This window comes from Dromiciops gliroides, chromosome 2, assembly GCF_019393635.1.
Source record: "Dromiciops gliroides isolate mDroGli1 chromosome 2, mDroGli1.pri, whole genome shotgun sequence".
Taxonomy (NCBI): Eukaryota; Metazoa; Chordata; class Mammalia; order Microbiotheria; family Microbiotheriidae; genus Dromiciops; species Dromiciops gliroides.
Window position 1 is genome coordinate 662,080,009 of NC_057862.1, and position 23,535 is coordinate 662,103,543.

The window sequence follows — 23,535 nt, forward strand, 5'->3', positions numbered from 1 at the left end:
TTCTATTTTTTATTCATTTGGATTTGCTTTATTGTGTCTTGGTTTCTCTTAAAGACACTAGCTTCCATTTGTTCAGTCCTAATTCTTAGGCAATTATTTTCTTCAGAGAGCTTTTCCATTTGGTTTTTCAACCTGTTGACTTTTTTCTTATGTCTTTCCTGCATCACTCTCATTCCTCTTTCCATTTTTTCCTCTACCTCTTTTATTTTATCTTCAAAGTCCTTTTAGAGTACTTCTATGGCCTGAGACCAATTCATATTTTTCTTGGAAGCTTTGGACATAGGAGCCCTGATCCTCCTCTAAAGGTGCATCTAAATCTTCCTTGTCACTAAAGAAATTTTCTCTGGTCTGTACCTTTTTCTGCCTGCTCATCTTGCCAGGCTATTTCTTTATCTTTAACTCCTTCTTAAAGTGGGGCCCTGCTTCCAGGTTGCACTATCCCAAGCCTGAGGGGGGGGGGTACCACGTGGTACAATTTAATGAGGAGCAGGTCCTTCACTCACCTAGCCTATGCTCTGGTGTGTAAATAACCCCAGGCCAACTTGCTAATTATCCAGGCAACACAATTTTGTTTGCTATGGTTGTTAGCTCCAATTAGGCTGCCGCCTTCCACTACCTAAGCTGCTGCCACTCAAAATTTCTTCCTGGTTCCCTGCTGGAGTATGACAACAAAATTCCCCCGCAGCTCCCACAGACACCCCTGTAGTCTCCCACCACCACCACCACCACAGCCAGTCATTCAGCCCTCTCACCAAACAATGACCTTAGTTCCAGAATATGCTGGAGTTGTGCCTTATTCAGAGGCTCAGAGGTAAATTTCTCTGGCTCAACCTGACTGGGGCTAGATCTGTGTCAATGTGACCATGGGGTTGGACATGGCACAGCATGGCACAGCAGACCCCTCCTGCCAAACCTCTAAGCCACCCTTGGCTGGAAAATTACCTTAGCCATCTTTTGTGGGGTTAGCTTCTCCAGGAGTTCTCTTATGGCTGTGTTTGGAGATTTTGGGAGTAATTGTGTCAGGAGCTCTGAGCACTTACTGTCTTTATTACACCATCTTGGCTGCACCCCCTAGAATTCACTTGTAAACCCATCTAGCCCTGGAAATTTTTTTCATAGGGAGTTCATTGATGGCTTGTTCAATTTCTTTATCTAAAATGAGTATATTTAAAGATCCTATTTCCTCTTCTGTTAATCTGGGCAGTTTATAATTTTCTAAATATTTGTAAACATTTAATTTAGATTGTCATATTTCTTTGCATGCAGTTGAGCAAAATAGCTCCTAATTATTGCTTTAAGGGGCAGCTAGGTGGCGCAGTGGATAAAGCACCAGCCCTGCATTGAGGAGGACCTGAGTTCAAATCCGGCTTCAGACACTTGACACTTACTATCTGTGTGACCCTGGGAAAGTCACTTAACCCTCATTGCCCCACAAAAAAGAAAGAATTATTCCTTTAAGACCCACTTTATTGGGGGTGAATTCACCCCTTTCATTTTGATACTGGTAATATGCTTTTCTTCTTTCATTTTAAAATCAAATTAAACAAAGGTTTATCTATTGTATTGATTTTTTCATAAAACTAGCTCTTGGTTTTATTGATCAATAGTTCTCTTGCTTTCATTTTATTATTCTCCTTTGATTTTTAGAACTTCTAATTTAATATCTAATTGAAGATTTTTAATTTGTTCTTGTTCTATCTTTTTAGTTGAATGCCCAATTCATTGATCTCCTCTTTCTCTATTTTATTCACAAGAGTATTTAGAGATATAAAATTTCCCAATATAACTTCTTTGGCTGCATCCCATAAGTTTTTTTTAATGATGTCTCATTGTTGTTTTTCTCTTGGATGAAGTTATTGATTATTGCTATTATTTGTTGTTTAAAACACTTATTCTTTTCCCCCTTCTCATTCTCCTCCCCACACACACTTATTCTTTAGGATGAGATTAATTGGTTTCCAATTAATTTTCACTTTATCTTTCCATGACTCTTTATTGTTTATATTTTTATTGCATCATGATCTAAAAAGGATGCATTTACTATTTCTGCCTTTCTACATTTGACTATAAGGTCTTTGTGCCCTAATATGTGGTCAGTTTTTGTGTATATGCCTTGTACTGCTGAGAAAAATGTATATTCCTTTCTTTCACCATTTAGTTTTCTCCAGAGTTCTATCTTATCTAACTTTTCTAAAATTCTATTCACCTCCTTAAATTCTTTCTTATTTATTTTGTGGTTAAATTTATCTAACTCTGAGTGGGGAAGGTTAAGATCCCCCACTAGTATAGTTCTTCTGTCTATTTCTTCTAGTAACTCACTTAACTTCTTTAAGAATTTGGATGCTATACCACTTGGCACATATATGTTTAGTATTGATATTACTTCATTGTCTGTGGTACATTTTAGCATAGTTTTCTTCCTTATCTCTTTTAATTAGATCTATTTTTACTTTTGTTTTGTCTGAGATAAGGACTTCTACCCCAGGCTTTTTTACTTCAGCTTAAGCATAATATATTCTGCTCCAACCTTTTACCTCTACTCTGTGTGGATCTCTCTGCTTCAAATGTGTTTCTTGTAAACAATACATTGTAGGATTCTGGTTTTTAATCCACTTTGCTATTTACTTCCATTTTACTGCAGAATTCATACCATTCATATTCATAGTTATGATTATTCAATATCTATTTCCCTCTAACATGTTCTTTCACCCTATTCCTTCTCACCAATGTTTTGCTTCTGACCACTTCCTCCCTCAATCTGCCCTTCCATTTATCAGACCCCCTTCCTTTTCTTTCCCCTTTCCTCCCCTGATTCTGTCCTCCCATGTATCAGTGTGCTCCCTTTCCCCCTTAACCATTTACTTCCCTAAAGGGTAAATTAACCTTCTTTATCCAAATGAGTATATATGTTATTCCCTCTTTGAACCAATCTGATGAGAGTAAGTTTGAAACAATACTCATCTCTCCCTTCTTTCCCTATATTCTAATAGGTTTTGGGTGCCTCTTCATATGATGTACTTAACTGCATTCCACCTCTTGTTTCCTCTTCTCCATATATACTCCTTTTTTCATGTCTTAATTTTCTTTATATTATCACATCAAAGGCAATTTATACCTATACCCTCTATGTATACTACTTCTATCTGTCCAAATAGAGATACACTTCTCAAGAGTTTACTTATCTTCCCCTGTAAGGATGTAAACAGTTTTTCCTTATTAGCTATTTTTTTTCCCCTGTTTACCTTTTTATACTTCTCTTGAGTCTTGTATTTGATAATCAAATTTTCTGTTCAGTTCTGGTCTTTTCATCAGGAAACCTTAAAAGTGCCATATTTCATTGAATTTCCATTTTTTACCCTGAAAGATAATGCTCAATTTTGCTGTGCATTAGATTCTTGGTTGCAATCCAAGCTCCTTTGCCTTCTGGAATATCATATTCCAAGCCTTGCAAACCTTTAATGTTGAAGCTGCCAGGTCCTGTGCAATCCTGACTGTGACTCCATGATTATTTAAATTGTTTCTTTCTGGCTGCTTGCAGTATTTTCTCCTTCACCTGGTAATTCTTGAATTTGACTACAGTATTCCTTGGAGTTTTCCTTTTGGAGTCTATTTCAGAAGGTAGTCAGGGGATTATTTTCCCCGTGACTATTTTATCCTCTGATTCTATAACATCAGAGTAGTTATCCTTGTGTCATGTTTAAAATCTATATTGTGTGATCGCCTTAAATTAGAAGCTTCAGCGCCATTCTTTGGGCATTAAACATTTATTAAAGCATACAGGTATTAACACGGAGTTCAGAAAGTTAAAAAAAGGTCTATCTCACATAGCGTTCCAGCCTGGTTGGGTTCTTCCTCAAGTCCTCCTCCATGAGCCTACTTTAATCAGAAACTCTCCAGCAAGCTGATTGTGGAAGCTTTTTATAGGTCTGGAACAGAGGGAGTCCTTTCACACTTCTTCAAGCTGATTGGTTGGCCTCATCCAAATCCATTGGTTTTTGAAGGTGTTCTCAAGTTGAGTCCACAGTCTAGCTTCTGAGAACAATATCTTCTTAAGGGATAGCCAGGTGTGATTACAATCCAATTAACTTGAAGTAGGCTAATCAGCTGTCAATCACTCTCACTTGATTCAATCAGTCTAGATTAATGTCCAGGTGGGTCTTTGAGTATCTGCAAAATCCCATTATTTCATCACACTTGATAATTTCCTGGAATACAGTGTCTAAACTCTTTTTCTACCATGGCTTTCAGGCAATCCAGTAATACTCAAATTATCTCTCCTGAATATTTATTTGTTTTAGGTCAGTTGTTTTTGCAATGAGATATTTCACATTTTCTTATTTTTTTCTTCTTTTGATTCCATTTGACTGATTCTTTGTGTCTCACAGAGTCATTAGCTCCCATCTACCCAATTCTAATTTTTAAGGTATTATTTTCATGAGTAAACTTTTGTGCCTCTTTTTCCATTTGGCCAATTTTTTCCTCACTTGGGAAACTGTAATTTTTAAGCAATTGTTTTCTTCAATCGATGTTTCTGCTTCCTCTTCTGAGTTCTTGACTCCTTTTTCATAATTTTCTTCTGTAAATCTCAATTATCTCATTTCTTTTCTTTTCTTTTTGTTGTTGTTGTTGTTGTAGTGGTGGTGTTTTTTTGTTTTGTTTTGCTTTGTTTAGTTATTTTGGCAGGGTAATGTGGATGTCCTGTGGGTGGCCCTCCAGCTGGCAGCCTGTCCTCACAGCTGGTGCTGGTGAATCTCCTACCTGGCCTGCTGAGTCACCGGCTTGCTGAGCCAGGATCAAGCTGCCTCAGTTGTTATGTTATGGCCAAGAGCTTCCTGCTGACTTACCCAGAACCCCTCCATGTTGTGCTGTGTTGTGAGCTGCACTGTGCTCCGCTTTTGCCCAAGTGAGACTGACATTTCCTGAAGTCTTCTAAATTATCTCAAGTTTGAAGATTGTGTCTCTCTGTCTTTTTGTAGGTTCTGCAGTTTCAGAATCTGTAAGGTACTATATAGATGCTAGCTATTATTGTTGTTGCAATAATCAACCTCATGGGTGTTTTGCAAGGAAATCTCCCTTTAAAGTACTATATAAACATAGTTTACTACAAAAAACATATGAGCAGGTTGCTATCAGCAAAATCTGAAAAGACCTACATGAGCTGATGCAAAGTGAAATGTACTGTATACAAAGTAACAGCAATAATGTAAGATGATCTCCTGTGAATGACTTAGTTATTTTCAGCAATGCAATGAACCAAGGCAACTCTGAAGGACTGGTACCTGAATAGAGATGAAAGTATATTTTGATTTTGTTGTTAGTTCCTTTTTCCAAAGTTTTTTGTGTGCTATGTTTTGCACAACTGCACATGTATAACTTATATTGAATTACTTGAATCCTTAAGGGGGGATAGGGAGGAAGGATGAGAATTTGGAACACAAAGTTTTCTACAATTTGTTACAATTTGATTTTACATGTAATGTGGGGGCAATTCTAAATAAATCAAATGAGAGAGGTGGAAGAAAAAAAAGGGGAAAAGAAATGAGATTCAAATCCAGCCTGAGACACTTCACACTTACTAGCTTTGTGACCCTGGGCATGTCATTAAAAAGGGAAAATTACCCATATGTACAAAAACATTTATAGCAGCTCTTTTTGCGGTGGCAAAGAACTAGAAATTGAGGGGATACCTCACTCATTCTGAGTGAAGTGAACAGAATCAGAATGCTGTACACAATAACCACAACTTTGTGAAATGATCAACTATGATAATCTTAGCTCTTCTCAACAATACAATGAATGATCCAAGACAATTCCAAAAGGTTCATGATGGAAAATGTACTCCACATCCAGAAAAAGAACTATGGAGTCTGAATGCAGATCAAAGCACACTATTTTCACTTTGTTGTTTTTTTCCTTTTTCATGGTTTTTCCCTTTTGTTCTAATTCTTCTTTCACAACATGACTAATGTGGATTCTAAGAGATTACCAAGGGGAAGATTGCAGAAGATGGGAGATGTGCCCCTGTACATACCACAGGTGGCATCTTGTGAGAGTCCTTAGAAAGTTGCCTCTTTACAACTAGGCAAGCACCAGAAAGAATTGTCATGTAGATGTTTTAACGGATTTAATTCCTACAGTTCTGAGCCAAATTTGCCCAGATCTGGAGTGTCTATGTCACACTGGGATATTCCTGTCCAGCTAAGGGATTAATGGAGTAAAAGATATGAATCATAAAGACATGAATTTGAATCCTTTCCCCTGAAATTAATGACCTGAATTTGAATCCTCCTCTCCCCTGAAACTTAATTACCACATAGCCTTTCTGAGACTCCATTTTTTCCACTGTCAAAAGGGGATAATAATAGCACCCACCTTTTGAGGGTCAATGTAAGGGTTAAGACCTAATGTCAAGTGCTTTGAAAATTATACATTTCTGTACATATATGAATTCTTGATCTGCTACTTTGCTCCATCTTGCTGGCTAATTTATGTCTACCATGAAAATAAATTCCTGTACTTTAACATCCTTCTGGGTGATTCCTCATGTCTCGATTCTAGTTCTAATAATCCCTGCTGCTGGAACTTGGAAAAAAAAAAAAAGATGAACATGAAGTATCCCTCCTTTCATTTCTCTCTATGACCAGCAGAGGGGATCATTGCTCTTCTCATAGTCACACACTAGTTAGTCTCCTTATCCCATAGCTGGACTCTTCTTCAGCCTTTGGTGGACTGATGGAATCCCTGAATCCACAGTTAGAGTGTCCCTTTGTGCTCTAGGACCTGAGTGAATCTTTAGCAAAAGCACCATGGACATGAACTTAAGCACAAGCTTAAGTTGCAATGGAGTTTTGGTGTGCTCAGCTATCCTTGGAATAAGGGGGAAATGGAGGAAAGATAGGCATTGTTTTGTTTGGTGAGGACATCTGTTAAGAAAGGGATAATTGCAGCAAGATTCCAATGAGTTCTATTCAATTCAAAAGCGTTTATTGAACACTTTATGTACACACAGCCCCCGGCTAAGTGTCCTGACACTCTCTTTTATCTGATTAACCAAATTGGACTAAATTTGAGGAATTCCCTCATTGCTAGTGTGAGAAATAATTATCAATAATACATTTCTGGGGGCAGCTAGGTGGTGCAGTGGATAAAGCACCCATCCTGGATTCAGGTGACCCTGGGCAAGTCACTTAACCCCCATTGCCCCTCAAAAAAAATACATTTGTTAGGGGAGCCAGAGACAAATCCTTTCTCTGCCTCCCCCTACAACCACACACACACACACACACACACACACACACACACACACACCCCAGAAAGTTCAGTTCTCCTTGTCTGGGACAAACATAAGGGAACAAAAGAAATGGAGATAGACACTTTTGTGTAGCTCAGTGAAGGACTGATGGGATGGATCTTGCCTTAAAGAACTTGAGTAAAGGTCTTTCCCTGACATCACCTGTAGAGTTCATTTTAATGTAGACCACCCTCAAGTCAAGTCAACCAATGGAATTGAATAATGCTAACCAATTAGCTTTAATCAATGTATAATGACCCACCTCTATACAAAGGGGATAAAAACCTTTGGAAAGGGCCATGAACTCTCTCTCTCTCTCTCTCCCTGGATATGCTCTTGGCTTGGCTTGGCTTTCTCCCTACTTGGTATTCTGGGTCTACTCTTGGGTCTTGTGATAACCCTTTCCTACAGTGCTTCAGCCCTGAACAAAAACCTCCCCTGGCTTTTCAGGGGATTCGGCTCAGAGAAGCAGCAGCTTCCTTTGGTCCCCAGGGAAGGCTCACATCTCCCAGGTCTTCTCCTTTCTGATTCCACAGATCCCCTCCTTTCTCACAAAGCCTTGTCAATCACAAACCCTGTCCCCAAGGCAGAGGGGAGGCAGCACAGCCCCTGGGAAACAAAGGGGAAAATCAACTGGAAGAAATGCTGATATTTCAAGACCACTTAAGATCTTTGTATTGACATAAAATGTTTCTCTTTCATGGAGCCCAAGGTTACATTGAGGAGCCTTTGCTCCAATTTTGTTTAGCATCGCTATAGACCACACCTATTGTCCTCCAGCCCTGACCACGCTGGGCTCACAGGATATGAGCTGGGCCAGGCCAAGAGCCAAGATGTATGCTTTCACCCACCCATCCAGCCCCTATTCAGGAAGTCATCCTTTCCTGCTTCGGGGAGGACAATGGCCTTATTGGCTGAGTCAGGCTAATGTGTGCCCCTGTGTGGGTTGGAGTATACCTCCCCCCAGGTACTGGGGGAGTTCCATGGAGAGTAGGTGGCAGGGTCACACCTATTCACTGGCTATCTCTGCTAGGTGTCTCTGACTCTATTCTCTTCCCCAAGGCATCTCTGGGGTTATGAAAGTTCAAGGCCCTGTCCATTCCCTTTAGGAGCAAGAGTAACTACATGTTTTCAATACTGCCGTAGGGCTCTCTTGTCAGTCTTTGTCACTGAAAAGAAGAGGGGATTGTTTCACCTCCTAGGTTCACTTCAATGGTGCCTTGGTCCCTATCCTCACAATATTCCCAGATTCTGTCTGTCCTTCTGAGTCACAAACTCAATTCCTCTACTTCTCTAATTTTATCTTCAAAGTCCTTTTTGAGGACCACTATGGCCTGAGACCAATTAATATTTTTCTTGGAAGCTTTTGATATAGGGGCCCTGATGTTGACCTCTTCCTCTGAGGGTGCACCTTGATCTTCCTTGTCACTAAAGCAACTTTCTATGGTCCTCACCTTTCTCTGTCTGCTCATCTTGCCTTTCTTTGACTTGACTTTTAGCCCCTTAAAGTGGGGCACTGTTTCCAGGCTGTACTATCCCAAGCTTCAGAAGTCCCAGGTGGTATGATTCAAGGAGGATCAGGTTCTTCACTCACCTGGCCTGTTCCCTGGACTGTAGCTGACCCCAGACCAACTTGCTAATCAACCAGCTTTGTGTGTTGTGTTGTCAGCTCTGATGAACCTATGCCCTTTCCCCATGTGGGCCACTGCTACTCAAGCCTACCTCCTGGTTCCCAGCAGGGGTGAAAAACCCAAGTTCTGCCTCAGCACCAGCATAGACCTCTGTAGTCTCCCTGCTGCCAATGGTTAAGCTCTCTCACCAGACTATGAGCTTAGTTCCAGATGGCACTGGGGCTTCAGCTGATTCAGAGGCTCTGGGGGTCTCCTTTTCTGGTGAGGCCTTCATGGGACTGGATCTGTGCCAGGGTGACTGTGGGGTTGGGCTCCACTCCTGTCTCAGCACAGCAGCTCCTTCCTTCCAGCCTTCCAAGCCATTCTTGGTTAGAAGATAATTTCAGCACATTCTTCTGTGGGTTTTGCTGCTCCAGGCATTGTCCTATGACATTATTTCGATGCTTTTTGGAGTGATCCATGTCATGAGTTCAAGAGCTCACTGCCTTTCCTCTGTCATCTTGGCTCTGCCCTGGAAGTCCCCACAAACTCAATTCCAAGATTGGAATTACATAAAATATAAGAAATTCCTTACTCATTTCCCCAACTCAGAGAGGTTTAGTAGTCTGAAGAAAGTCACACAGCTAATAAAGAGTACAGGGGCAGCTAGGTGGCACAGTGGATAAAGCACCGGCCCTGGATTCAGGAGTACCTGAGTTCAAATCCGGCCTCAGACACTTAACACTTACTAGCTGTGTGACCCCGGGCAAGTCACTTAACCCCAATTTCCCTGCAAAAAAAAAAAAAAAAGAGAGAGAGAGTACAACTGACACTTAGCCAGGCCAACCTCCAAGGCTGACATTCTTTTCCTAAGTATCATGGCTAGGCTCAGACCTGTCTTTCCAAAATTAGGCTATGTGATCTGTAGTATTCCATCTTCTCTCTGTGTTCATTTCCCCTCTCAGAATAAGTAGGTAGAGATATGGGTCATATAGATGATAAAGATGATATGGATAAGTTATATAGATATCAATGTTATTACTATATGATGAAGATGAGGCAACATGGAATTATGGTCACAGAGTTGACCCCTGAGTTAAGAAACTCAGGATCAAGTCCTGTTTCTGACCCTGTTGGGTGAGTTCCTAAATAAATACTTAACCTCTGTCCTGAGTGAAACATAACAAATATAGACTGAGGCACATTTTCTCTGAGCAAAACAAAAACTTGTTAGGAGGGACACCACATGGTAATAAGGTAGGTGAACTCAGTTTAAGACAAAGACCCTTATGTCAAGTGGCAGCCCCTTTCTATAAGCAAAGAAAAAAGAATACAATTGGTTATAGGATTGGTGAAGTCATGGGGTAATGCATCTTGATTGGTTATATAAATGAGGAATGGAAAACAATTTGATTGTTTGGAAGTTGGGAATGAGGGACTAGCAATAACCCACTCATTTTTGATTGTGACTAAGAAGTGTTTATTGTCTAAGTCCACCTTCAAGGCCAGTGATAGTGGGTCAGACATCCTTTAAGGGTGGCTCAGTGGTATACAGCTATTGGACCAGAATCCCTGGTGTCCACCCCTATTCCTCAAGGATAGCAGATGTACTTGAAGCATGGACAAAACAGTAATCAACAGGAGTACTGGATTTCTAAATTTAACTCATTGCAGTCCAGGAAATTTTCTGAACTAAGTTTCAGAGACCAAGAACAATGTAACAGTAACAGGACAACATCAATAAGCTCTAAATAGGAGCAATAAAAAATGTTGCAGAATCAATTTAAAGTCTCATATGGATCATTTATTTATAGCTACTTCTATAAGATCTTTAACCTCATTGTTACCAGTAGGCTACACTAACACATGTTTTCAGGTTTAAGTTCATAACAGGCTTTAACAAAGTAACTATGCAAGGTCTGCGGTTTATGCGTTGTTCAGGGAAGACTAGTTGCTCTGATGTTAGGGCTGCTGAGCCCATTTTTCAGGGCTTCTTCCCACTTTGGGTGTCCATCTGCCACCCAAATCTCACCAGTGGCTTTAAGAAGCTGTATCATTTTCAGCAGCCCCACCCAAGTAAAACCATTTTGGCAGACTGGCTTAACTACTTTGAAGGTAACTGAGAGGTTTCAAACCCACTGGTGAGTTAGGAGTGTGTCTACCTCAAACATGTAAAGACTTCCCTGGCTAAATAGACCAATATGAAAAATTTGTTCCAGTGGGCCATGAAGACAGTGGAAACAGCTGCTATGGAGAGCTTGGAGTTTGGTTTGACATTGAAGATGCCAACAGGAGCCATTGCCAGTCATTTTGACTTTTGTCTTGCCATTGAGTCTGATGACCAGAAGAGTGAGGATGATGACTTAGAGCAACTCTGCCTTACTGAAATCCTCACTTAAATAAAAAAATAACATTCATAACATTTTACCTTTTATAGTTTACTCTTTATTTTATTATTGGCCTTACAAATAACAGCAAGAAAGCAGATGTTCTCCACCATGTGGAACCATACCTTCCATACACAGAACCATTTTTATTGCAGCAAATTTGTTACAGAGAAATTTTTAATACTGTGAATAAGTTCACTTACCTTGGTACTATATTTTCTAGGGATGTACACATAGATGACAAGGTTGACACATGCATTGCTAAAGCTAGCTCACTGTTTGGCAAGCTCTAAAATAAAGTGTGGGAGAGAAGAGCATTTCCTAACTTGGGTAGAGAGATTTTCTACAAAAGAAGCATGTAGAGTTTCATTGGGGCAGCTAGGTGGCACAGGGGATAAAGCACTAGCCCTGGATTCAGGAGGACCTGAGTTCAAATCCAGCCTCAGACACTTGACACTTACTAGTTCTGTGACATTGGGCAAGTCACTTAACCCTCCTTGCCCTGCCGAAAGAAGAAGAAGAAGAAGAAGAAGAAGAAGAAGAAGAAGAAGAAGAAGAAGAAGAAGAAGAAGAAGAAGAAGGAGAAGGAGAAGGAGAAGAAGAATGTAGGGACACACAACAACAATAATGGCCATTCAGGCCTAATTCTAAGAACTCAGAATTATTCAACATATATTCATCAGCATAATAGGATAAAGCATCCCTAGTTCTATTGGATTTCAAGTAAGAGTCAGTTAAGTTTTGGGAACAGCCAATAATACAGTAAAGCTCCATTGTATTTATAGGGTATATTGGTCAGGCTCAGGATTAACGAGTTGGGAAACATTTCTTTTCAGAAAAGATAATACAACAGGGAAACCAAATCAAGAAGATTCTACTTTTGGACATGCCAAGGTCATCCCTCAGTCTTTCCCAGAAACAGACATCTTACCTCTAGCAATTCCCAGAATTCATTCCCTTTAAACAGCTAGTGGGATTTCCCTTGAATTGTGGAGTACTAACTTACTTATCAATCAGGTAATCATACCTAAAATCAAAATTTAGAATAATATAAGATTACAGTCTCTTAAGATTTTAGCTCAAATAGGAAGATTCACTAATTTAGAGCTAAACACAATTCTTGTTGTTCTCATGTTTTTGAAGTAAATCAATTTGCCAGGAAAAGGATCCCAGGAGTTGCCCAAAACAATTAACTTGCTTTTCTTTTGATCATTCTACCTCTTCTTCAGTTTAACCTCATCCTTGGGTTAAAAGAAGTCATTAATAATCAATAAAACAAATACATTCTACGATTCTACATAAATAGTGCATACATAATTGCTTTCTCAAAAAGAATCCCTCAGGAAAGACTGATAATAATCTCTAGAATGAGAAACTTTCATCTCTTAGATATTGTATATCAATATTTTAAGCAAAATTAAATCTGTAGGACTGGGCTCTTTTAAGACCTTGTTGATTTAAGATATTACTTTATTTTTTATTTATTTATTTTTTTTTAGTGAGGCAGTTGGGGTTAAGCGACTTGCCCGGGGTCACACAACTAGTAAGTATTAAGTGTCTGAGGCCGGATTTGAACTCAGGTCCTCCTGAATCCAAGGCCGGTGCTCTATCCATTGCGCCATCTAGCTGCCCCTGATGTTACTTTAATATATACTGTGCAAGTATAATCATAATTTTCACGATCACAAAGCATCACATAAAGTACTTCTATATTATAAACAAATTTTTCAATTCTTCTCCCTCTGTTTTACAAGGAAAGAAAAAGGGTTTCTCATGTGCACGATAAACCAATTCATAATCTAGGAAATTTAGAACATTCAGCAAGTTCTTTCACAGGGCTGATAATATATAATGACCTTGCTTAAGCAGATGGCCCCAAGAAACTTGGGAGATTTTTTACAAGTGTATTTCCCACTCACTTTTTCTTTTTTCACAAAGTAACTATTATTTTTCCTTTTAAAATATACCCAATTAGATAGTCTATCAATTTTTACATTATGACAATAACTTATAATAATTGCTCATTTCATAGCAATTTTACAGCAACAAATTTCAAAAGGATTTAAATTTATCAATGACACAACTTCATCATCTTCCTAACAGCATTCCTTACATAATGATTTCCCAGAAATTATAATAAAAGAAAATCTAGGACCTCAACAATAACATTCATAATATCTTGAATTTAAGAAATGAAAAGAAACTTATTGCTCTACTAGTCAGATCACATCAAATCAGACAAATTATCCCAGTTAATGTATAGAAAATCATTCATTTGAACACCGGTAACATTTTGTGCCAATCACATTTAAAACTCAAATGAGAGTCATCAGGTATGGCATAATTGCATTAAAAGAAATAATGGTATACAGTACTTACCACATGCCAGGTTTGGTCTTATATTTATTTATTTATTTATTTTGCAGGACAATGAGGGTTAGGTGACTTGCCCAGGGTCACACAGCTAGTGTCAAGTGTCTGAGGCTGGATTTGAACTCCAGAAGAGGGTGGTAGAGGGGCAGAGGCAGGTGAGGCACCTCCAGAGCCTACAAGCTGTGAGCTCCTGCCATCTCTGTCCCCTCCCCAGAGCTGGGAGCTCTCTCCTGGTTATGGGGGATCTAGTCCTGAGGCACAGAGAGAAGCCCCCCTCATTCATCCACAACCAGCTCCAACCATTCCCACATCAGACACCAAACGGGAGCCTGTCTTTGCTCTTGAGGTCACACATGGAGGACAGAGAGGAGGGAGACCCCTCCCACTCCCCCAGAGTCAGACTCAGCCAGGGTGACTCAGTGTGGCTCACAGGGTCCTGAGAGGAGGCTCAGCCCAGACCTGGGGCTCTTTTGCATATGGAGCCCCAGGGGCCTGCAGGGAGCCCTGCTCAGGGTATAAAAGCTTCCTCCCTCCTCGCTGCCCCCTCAGGGCTCTGAGTGCTCTCTCCACAGTTGTCTGAAGGCCAGGATGGTCTCCCCATGGCAGCTCCTCTGGCTGCTGGTGCTCTGGGCTCAGGGTAAGACCCAGCAGGGCAGGGAAGGGGTGAGGAGGGCACAGGTTTTCAGGGATTAAAGACCCGATGACCCCTTGATCCAGGGGATGAAGGAGACACATCACAGGCAGATGGGGGCTGAGGAGCATGACCAGGCCCCAGATTACAAACATTGTGGGGTCTGTGGGAAAGATGATTTATGTCTCATGTTGACAGTAAATACAAGTATTTGTCAGTTATTTGGAATTGCAGTGGTCTCCACACAATTGTCTCATCCACATTCTTTAGATTAGATACTCACACATTTCTGTCTTCCTCTACTTTTATTGGTTTCCTAGATTCCCAAGGAGCCATTGTGCTGACCCAGTCTCCAGCCTCCTTGTCTGGGTCTCCAGGAGAGAGAGTCACCCTCAGCTGCAAGGCCAGTCAGAGTGTAGGTAGCTACCTTAACTGGTACCAGCAGAAACCTGGCCAGGCCCCCAGGCTCCTCATCTACGGGACTAACAGCCTGGCATCTGGAGTCCCTGCCCGCTTCAGTGGCAGTGGGTCTGGGACAGATTTCACTCTCACCATCAGCAGCTTGGAGCCTGAGGATGCTGGAGATTATTACTGTCAGCAGAGTATTACCTTACCTCCCACAGTGCTTCAGGCCTGAACAAAAACCTCCCCAGGCTGTTCAGGGGATTCAGCTCAGAGCAGCAGCTGCTTCCTCTCTGGTCCCCAGGCAGAGCAGCCCCTGCCCTCTGGGCAGGCTCACATCTCCCAGGGCTTCCCCTTTCTGGCCCCACAGGTGCCCTCCTTTCTCACAAGGCCTTGTCAATCACTTACCCTGTCCCCAAGGCAGAGGGGAGGCAGCACAGTCCCCTGGGAGACAAAGGGGAATATCCAAACAGGGGAAATGCTGACATTTCATGTCCACTTGAGATCTTTGCCTCCACCTCAAGTGTTTCTCTTCTTGGGAGCTAAGTTCATGTTGAGGGGGCTTTGCTGCAGTTCTTTGTAGCAATAATTGTTTCCTCATTTGTTGCAGTCGTTCAGTGTTGTCTAACCCTTTGTGACCCCACCTAGGTTTTCTAGTCAAAGATCCTGCAGTGGTTTGCAATTTCTTTATCCAGCTGGCTTTACAGATGAGAAACTGAAGCAAACAGGGATTAAGTGACTTACCCAGGGTCAAATAGTTAGTAAGTGTTTCCAGTCAGATTTAAAATCAGAAACATGAGTCTCTGATTCCACGCCCGGGGCTCCCTCCACTGCACCATCTGGCTACCATGGCATAGACTAGATTCCTTTTTCTCCAGGCCTGGACACCCTGGTCTCACAGGGCTGAGTTCCTCATTTCTGAGCCAGGCTAAGAGCCAAGGTGAATGCCCCCACTCACCCAGCCACCCCCTCAGTGAGGGCCTCATCATTTCCTTCATCTGGGAAGATCATGTCCTTATTGGCTGACTCAAGCTAATGTGTGTCCCTGTGTGGATTGGAGGATACCCCCACCAAGTTTGAGGGAGTCTGAGGAGAGGAGGTGGCAGGGTCACACCCAGTCATGGGCCATCTATGCTGGGAGTCTCTCACTCTATTCCTTGCCCCAAGGGATCTTTTGGTGTTATGAAAGTCCAAGGCCCTGTCCATTCCCTTTAGGACCAAGGACACAGATGTTTTCACTACTACTCCAGGGCTCTCTGGTCAGCCTTTGTCACTGAAAAGAAGAGGGCACTGGCTCAGCTCCTAGATTGAGCTCAATGGTGACTCGGGTCCCTGTCCTTACCATGCTACCAGTCTCTGTCCTTCACACTCTTGCACCCAGTTGTTTACACTGAATTTCTTTTCATGGATAATCTTTCATGAAATGAAGGTCATGAAGTAGGCACAATAAATTCTATAGAAAAGTAATTTCAGTTCATATGGAAAGTGAGACATGGGCAGCCAAGAAAATCAGGTATCCTAGAAGAGGAGGTGCTTGAAATCAGCCTTGAAGAATGCAGGGGATTCTCAGAGTCAGCTATGGGGAGGGGGCATTTCAGGAATGGGAACAGCCTGAAAAAAGCCTGGAGGGCAGAGATACAACATCATTTGTGATGGAGACCAAGGTAGATGTTCAGTTTGACTGTAGTACATGAAGGCATGTACTGTGTGATTAATCTGGATAGGGAGGGTGAGCTAGATGCTCAAGATGTTAAAGGACAGAGTGGTTTGTATTTTATCCTAAAGACAAAAAGAAGCTGTGCAAGTTTACTCAGTGAGTCTGTCAGTAAACATTTATTAAATACCTTCCATAGGCAGGGCATTGGGTAGCAGAGTTCTATGGTCAGATCTATGCTCCACTCAAAGGACCAGAGAACCTCAGGGCTTGACTCCATCATTTGAAACATGTACATTCTCAGTCTGGGGGAGTGGGAGAGAAGGCTGCCCTGTTATCTATTAGTCCAGAAAAATGAAAATAGTTTCTAAATTAACTAAGAAGGAAGAAGGAAGAACTGAGAAGTAGGAATCCTAATTCTGATGTGTCTGAGGCTCAAAAGAGATCAACAAATGACACCTAAGGGATGGCAGGGATCTAGATTTTCCAGAAAACTCTACTCTCAAAATGAGGAGGGAAAGAGTGAATGGGGCCTCTAGAACATTGCTGAAATGGGGTAGATGCTTAGGTTTTAGCAGGCAAAATGGTTCTCATCAGGGAACCATCCACTCCCTGGTCCCAGCACCCACTCATGTAGACCTAGGCACCCTAAAGGCTGATAGTGCTTTAAACAACAAAGAAGCTACCTTCCCCAATAATGTCTTTGGGGGGTAAGAGAGAGTATTTGTGTGAGTGTGTGTGTGTGTGTGTGTGTGTGTGTGTGTGAGTATGTGAATGGTCCCTATATGCATCAGGATTAGCATCTCAGATATAGTTACAACCCCCCCTTCCAGGTGAAAGGAATCCTTTCTTGTATTCTCTGTGTCTGTATGTGATTCTTCACAGAAATGAATTTCATTTACTTTTTTTGTCATTTCTCCACATTAAGAATCCTGTGCAGACAATGTGCTGATCCAGTCTTCAGCCTCCCTGTGTGTGCCTCCTGGAGAGAGGGTCACCATCAGCTGCAGGGCCAGTGAGAACCTCTGACCCAGGGATGGTATCAGTGACCTAGCCTGGCACCAGCAGCCACCTGGATAGTCCCTCAAGCTCCTGATCTCTTGGGCTGCTACCTGCACTCTGGGGTCCCTGCCCATGTCACTAGCAATGGGTCTGGGGCAAATTATTCTCTTACAGTCAGCAGTGTAGACCCTGAAGACATTGCACATTCCTATTGTAATCATAGATAGATAGATATACACACATACATGTGTATGTATATGTATGCATGAATATATATATATATAAACTATCAGGTTATAACATGTAGCTATATATGGTCAAGGGGCCAATGGATCTAAGGTTCTTCATAGTCTCATTTTCAAAAATTTCTTGGAAATGTCTACATTTATGAGGTTGCTGTGGCCATAAAAGTGAAGGTTTGGGCACTTTTAATAATGAATAAATACTAAGACTAAATTTATAATAAAAAAAGCAAAGGGAGGGAGCCTAGCAATACCATATATGAAGCTATATTATAAAGCAGTAATCATCAAAAATATTTGGTACTGGCTAAGAAATAGAGAAGTGTGTCAGTGGAATAGATTAGGCACACAAAACACAGCAGTAAATGAATATAGTAATCTCCTGTTTGATAAGTCAAAAGACTCTAACCTCCATGATAATAACTCACTATGTGACAAAAACTGCTTGGAAAAGTGGAAAATAGTATGGTAGAAACTAGGCATAAACCAATATCTTACACTTTACACCAAGGTAAAGTCAAAATGGGCACAAGATCTACACATAAAGGGTGATACCATACTTCCAACCTTCCTGCATTTTTCGCAGAGGCACCTGCCTCATTCCACTCTGAAAAATAAATTATTAATAATGGATTTCTTGAGGGGGACCCAGAGATCAGCTCCTCAGTCCTTTCTCCCCCCACTCCAGAAAGTTCAGATCTTGCCTGGGACAAGCCTAAGGGAACAAAATAAATGGAGATAGAATCTTTTGTCTAGCTCAATGAAGAACCATACCTTCATTGCCCTAGGCAACTTGAGTGAGGGTATTCTCCCTGCTGTCATCTGTAGAGTTAATTTTAATTTAGACCACCTTCAAGTTATGTCAACCAATGGAATTGAATGATGCTAACCATTAGCTTTGATCAATGTTTAATGACCCGCCTCTATTAAAAGAGGATAAAAATTGGAAAAGACCAGGAACTGGCTCTCTCTTGACTGGTACTTGGCCCTCTCTCCGGATGCCCTCTGTCTCCCTCTTAGGACAATGTAAGTTTTGTAGGTCTTCTGAACTGTCTTTGAGATCATGTGCTGTCTCTTTGAGAGGCAGCATGGGTCATCTGGGGCTTTTCTCCTGCTCCTGCTGTCACACACTCAATTCTTTACTGGTATATATATAATATTACTAATAAATGCTTACTGCACAAACTGGTGCAATGGCAATTAATTAAATTTAGAAAACATAGTTTTAGTTTCTCCTTATGAGATGCTTTTTGGTCACCCTCTTATCCAAGCTAAAACTTTTCCCCAGTTTATACATCATTGGTTGGAGGTGGTACTTCTGTTGCCTCCTATATACAGGAATTACAAAATAGGCTATGTGAACTCCATGAGACAGGAGTTGTTGTACAAGCCGGTCCTTTAGATTTTTCCTTGCATGATTTAAGTCCTGGAGACAACGTATATATTAAGAATTTTCAGCGAACATTTCCCCTCTTCCCCTTTTCTATATTGTTATTAACATATTGTTTGTTAGCATAGGGTATTATATTCTGTTATTTTTGACTGTTTCATCAAGGAAAAACCCTGTGTTCTTCAAAGAAACAAATGGGGAAATGTGCTAAGATTATTGGAATTTGGCTGACTCATTGGGAGAGGCTACACCTGGCCTGCCCTGAAGTGAAGTATGCTGCTGAGGACAGAAGGAGAAACCATTCTCCATAGGCAGTTTTTGAAGGACCTCCCCTTTTGGGCAAGGAAGACTAAATGCTCCTAGAGGGGAGCTTGCTGCTCTTCTGGAGTTCTCTTTTCCTCCCAGTGGCATGAGCAGCAGCAGCAGTGGCAGACAAATCCTTCAGGCCTGGCTGTAAGCTGTCCTTTCCATTGAAACTACAAGCCCCAGGTGGTGAGTTAAAATAAGAACTCTGCTCTTTTGTATAGATTTAGGTTAGAGCTAGGAGGATTATCTATATTTCTTTTCCCCTATTCCCTTGTCTTTGATTTTATTAATTTCATGTTTGCTGTTTACTTTATTCTCCTTAATAAAACCTGATTCATTTGTGGAACAGCAGCTGTTAGGCTCCTTTCTTATTGGTCTGGTAGAAATATCTAAAAAGGCAGTTTGGAGGGGAGGGAGCTTTGTACCTAGAGGTCCCTCATTATTTCCAGGACCCCAAAATTTTGGTGAGCCACCCAATTAACTCTCCATATTAATATATTTGGCCCCCACAATTTACAAATTTTAATAACACACCACACAACATTCTCATGGTAAATAACACACAGCTTATCACAGGCTTGCTCTGGAGCTCTGATGACATTAATAATCTCTCCATGTCAGATACTTTTACCATTCTCTTTCCACAGCAGTAGTTCTTTGTACTCTCTGCAATAAGCTTGGTCTTATGCATGTCCCACCACTTTTAGCACACCAGAAAATGTCTTGTTTCCAGCTATGCCTCAGTACCAGAGCAATATTAACAAATCATTCAAATGATTATTCTCTCCTAAGATGGAAAACCTTGGGATCCACCTGAAGGAGGCAATACCATCACCACAGAATCCCATATTATGTGGTTCTCACTTACTGGTGTTTTTGTAGAAGACATGGGAGGTTAAAATATATGAAGACTATCATATGTGAAATAGATATCTCAGGGTTTTGGTCTTCCATGTCCCATATTTAGAATGTCCTGGTCTGTATGCTGGCCCGCCAATACTTCTTTTTTTTAATAAAAGTATTTTATTATTTTCCAGTTACATGTAGAAATAGTTTTCAACATTTGTTTCTATAAGATTTCCAATTTCAAATTTTTCTCCCTCCCTCCCCTAGACAGCAGGTAATCTGATATAGGTTTTCTATATATAAAAAATAACATGAAACATATTTCTTCATTAGTCATGTTATAAGAGAAGAATCAGAGCAGAAGGAAAAACCACAAAAAAGAAAACCAACAGCACCCAAAAGAAAAGAAATAGTATGGTTCAATCAGCATCCATATGCCACAGTTCATTTTTTTTCTTTCTGGATTTGGAGAGCCTTTTCCATCATGAGTCCTTTGGAACTTTCTTGTACAGTCGGATTGGTGAAAAGAATCTAGTCTATCACAGTTGATCAACACATAATGTTGATGATACTGTGTATAATGTTCTTCTGGTTCTGCTCATCTCACTCATCATCAGTTCATGTAAGTCCTTCCAGGTTTCTCTGAACTCTTCCTGCTCATTGTTTCTTACAACACAATAGAATTCCATTACATTCATATACCACAACTTGTTCAGCCATTCCCCAATTGATGTGCAACCCCTCAGTTTCCAATTCCTTGCCACCACAAAAAGAGCAGCTATAACAATTTTTGTACATGTGGGTCCTTTTCCATTTTTTGTGAGGTCTTTGGGGAAAAAGGCCCAAAAGTGGTATTGCTGGGTCAAAGGGTATGCACAAACTTTATAGCCCTTTGGGTGTAATTCCAAATTGCTCTCCAGAATGGTTGGATCAGTTCACAGCTCCACCAACAATGCATTAGTATTCCAATTTTTCCACAGCTTCTCCAACATTTATTATTTTCCTTTTTAGTCTTATTAGCCAATCCGATAGGTGTCAGGTTGTTTTAATTTGCATCTCTCTAATCAATAGTGATATAGAGCATTTTTTCATATGGGAATAGATAGCTTTGATTTCTTTATCAGAAAACTGCCTGTTCATATCCTTTGACCACTTCTCAATTGGGGAATGACTTGGATTGTTGTAAATTTGATTTAGTTCCCTATATATTTTAGAAATGAGGCCTTTATCAGAAGTACTGGTCATAAAAATTGATTCCCATCTTTCTGCCTCCCTTCTAATTTTGGATACATTGCTTCTGTTTGTACAAAACCCTTTTAATTTAATGTAATCAAAATCATCCATTTTACATTTCTTAATATTCTCTATCTCTTGTTTGGTCATAAACTGTTCTCCTTTCCAAAGATCTGAAAGGTAGGCAATTCCTTTTTCTCCTAATTTACCTATGGCATCACCTCTTATGTCTAAATCATGTACCCATTTTGACATTATTTTAGTATAAGGTATAAGATGTTGGTTTATGCCTAATTTCTGCCATACTATCTTCCAGTTTTCCCAGCAGGTTTTGTCACATACTGAATTCCTATCCCAGAAGCTGGAGTCTTTGGGTTTATCAAACAGTATATTACTAATGTCATTTACTACTGTGTCTCCTATGCCTAGCCTATTCCATTGATCCTCCACTCTATTTCTTAGCCAGTACCAGAGAGTTTTGATGACTGCCACTTTATAGTAGAGCTTCTCCCTTTTGCCTGAGTGAGACCCTGCCTCCACCCTTCTTCCACCATGGCCTGTAGCTTTGCACCACTTGCTTGTGCAGCTCTGGGAGCAAGCCAAGCAGCCACCAAGGCCGTGGGTGAAGCCACTATTAATTGTTGTATTTATGTGTTTTTTTAACCATGCATATAACATGTATAAAATTTTGCTAACATTTTTATTAGATTCTGAACTTTTTTATATTATCAACAAAGGTTTTTCAGGTTGTGACCCTAAGCCCATTTTCCCTATGAACTGTGAGATTTAAAATTGGATATTAGATCATAAATCTACCCTACTTAACCTTTCCCTTAATTTATCTCCCAGACCAGTAAATGGAAGAAGCTTCTGGTTTTCTAAATAGACCATTTATTCTATGGTAGTCACAAGGTGATGTTGATTAGAAGGATAGGAAAGTAGAAACACAATACAAATTGTCTTAAGTCTAAACTTAGTCTATATTCCGTATAAAACTCACCAAAACCGAAGGCCCCCTTTGGGGAGAGAGAGAGACCGTCTGTGCAGCGCAGTCAGACCAGCAGAGCAGGAAAAAGCCTCCACTTCCGTTCTCTCCTTGCCTTTTAAGCTCGCACCCCGGAAGTCGAGTGCGTAGCAGGCAGTCTGATGTGTGCAGCAGGCGGACTGGCGTGCGTAGCTCATGCCGTTGGTCTCCTCCACAAAAGGGTGGTCCTTCAAAAACTGGCGTCTTTCAGTTATCCTAACTGACTGTTAAAAAACTTTCATATTTTTTTTACCACAGATTCCTGTGGATTTTTTGCATGATTTTGCATAGTGAGATTCTTTGGGGAATATATATGTCATACTATAGTAGAACTGAATGTATTTGCTTGTGAGTTGTCTCTCACATTAGATTGTGAGCTCCTTGACACCATGGAATGCTTTAAAAAATCCCCTGTATTTAGCACAGTGACTGACACAAGATAGCTACTTAATAAATGCTAGTTGATTGAATAATAGTTGGACAATTCTAAATATACAAAATTTTTTGTTACCTAAATGAATCCAATGCTGCAAAGATGGAAAGAGAAAGAATTAACTGAAGTAACATTCTTTGCAGTAATTTTCTCTTAAGATGCAGTTTTCAATATGCATAATATAGAAACGTAATTTTATAGAATAATAACCATACCAAAGGGTCAGAACAGGCAGTTCTCAAAGTAAGATATTTAAACTACCTGTAACCATCTTTTATAAAAAATGCTCCAACTTGAAAAAGACCTATTTGTACAAAAATATTTCTAGAAGCTCTTTTTGTGGTGGCTAAGAATTGGAAATCAAAGGAATGCCTATCAATTGGGGAATGGCTAAACAAGCTGTGGTATACGATGGTGATGGAATATTATTGGACTATAAGAAATGACAAGAAGGATGATTTTAGAAAGGCCCGGAAAGACTTGTGTGAACTGATATATAGCGAAGTGAGCAGGAAAAAAAAGTGAAGTGAGCAGAACCAAGAGAACACTGTGCACAGAAACAGCAATACAGTTTGATGAAGCACTGTGAATGACTTAACTATTCTCAACTATACAATGATCCAAGACAATTCCAAAGGACTATTAATGAAACATACTATCCACATCCAAAGAAAGAACTGATGTTGATGGAACAAAGACGGAAGCATGCTA

General features: G+C 40.5%; 1 gene segment (V, D, J or C); it reads left to right on the forward strand.

Moving 5' to 3' along the window:
* LOC122739550 overlaps positions 1-14,929 on the forward strand; it is a 34,322-nt gene extending 19,393 nt beyond the window's left edge. The window contains 1 exon segment of the V gene segment in view: positions 14,613-14,929. Coding sequence covers positions 14,613-14,929 — 317 coding nt within the window.
* The last annotated feature ends 8,606 nt before the right edge of the window (positions 14,930-23,535 follow it).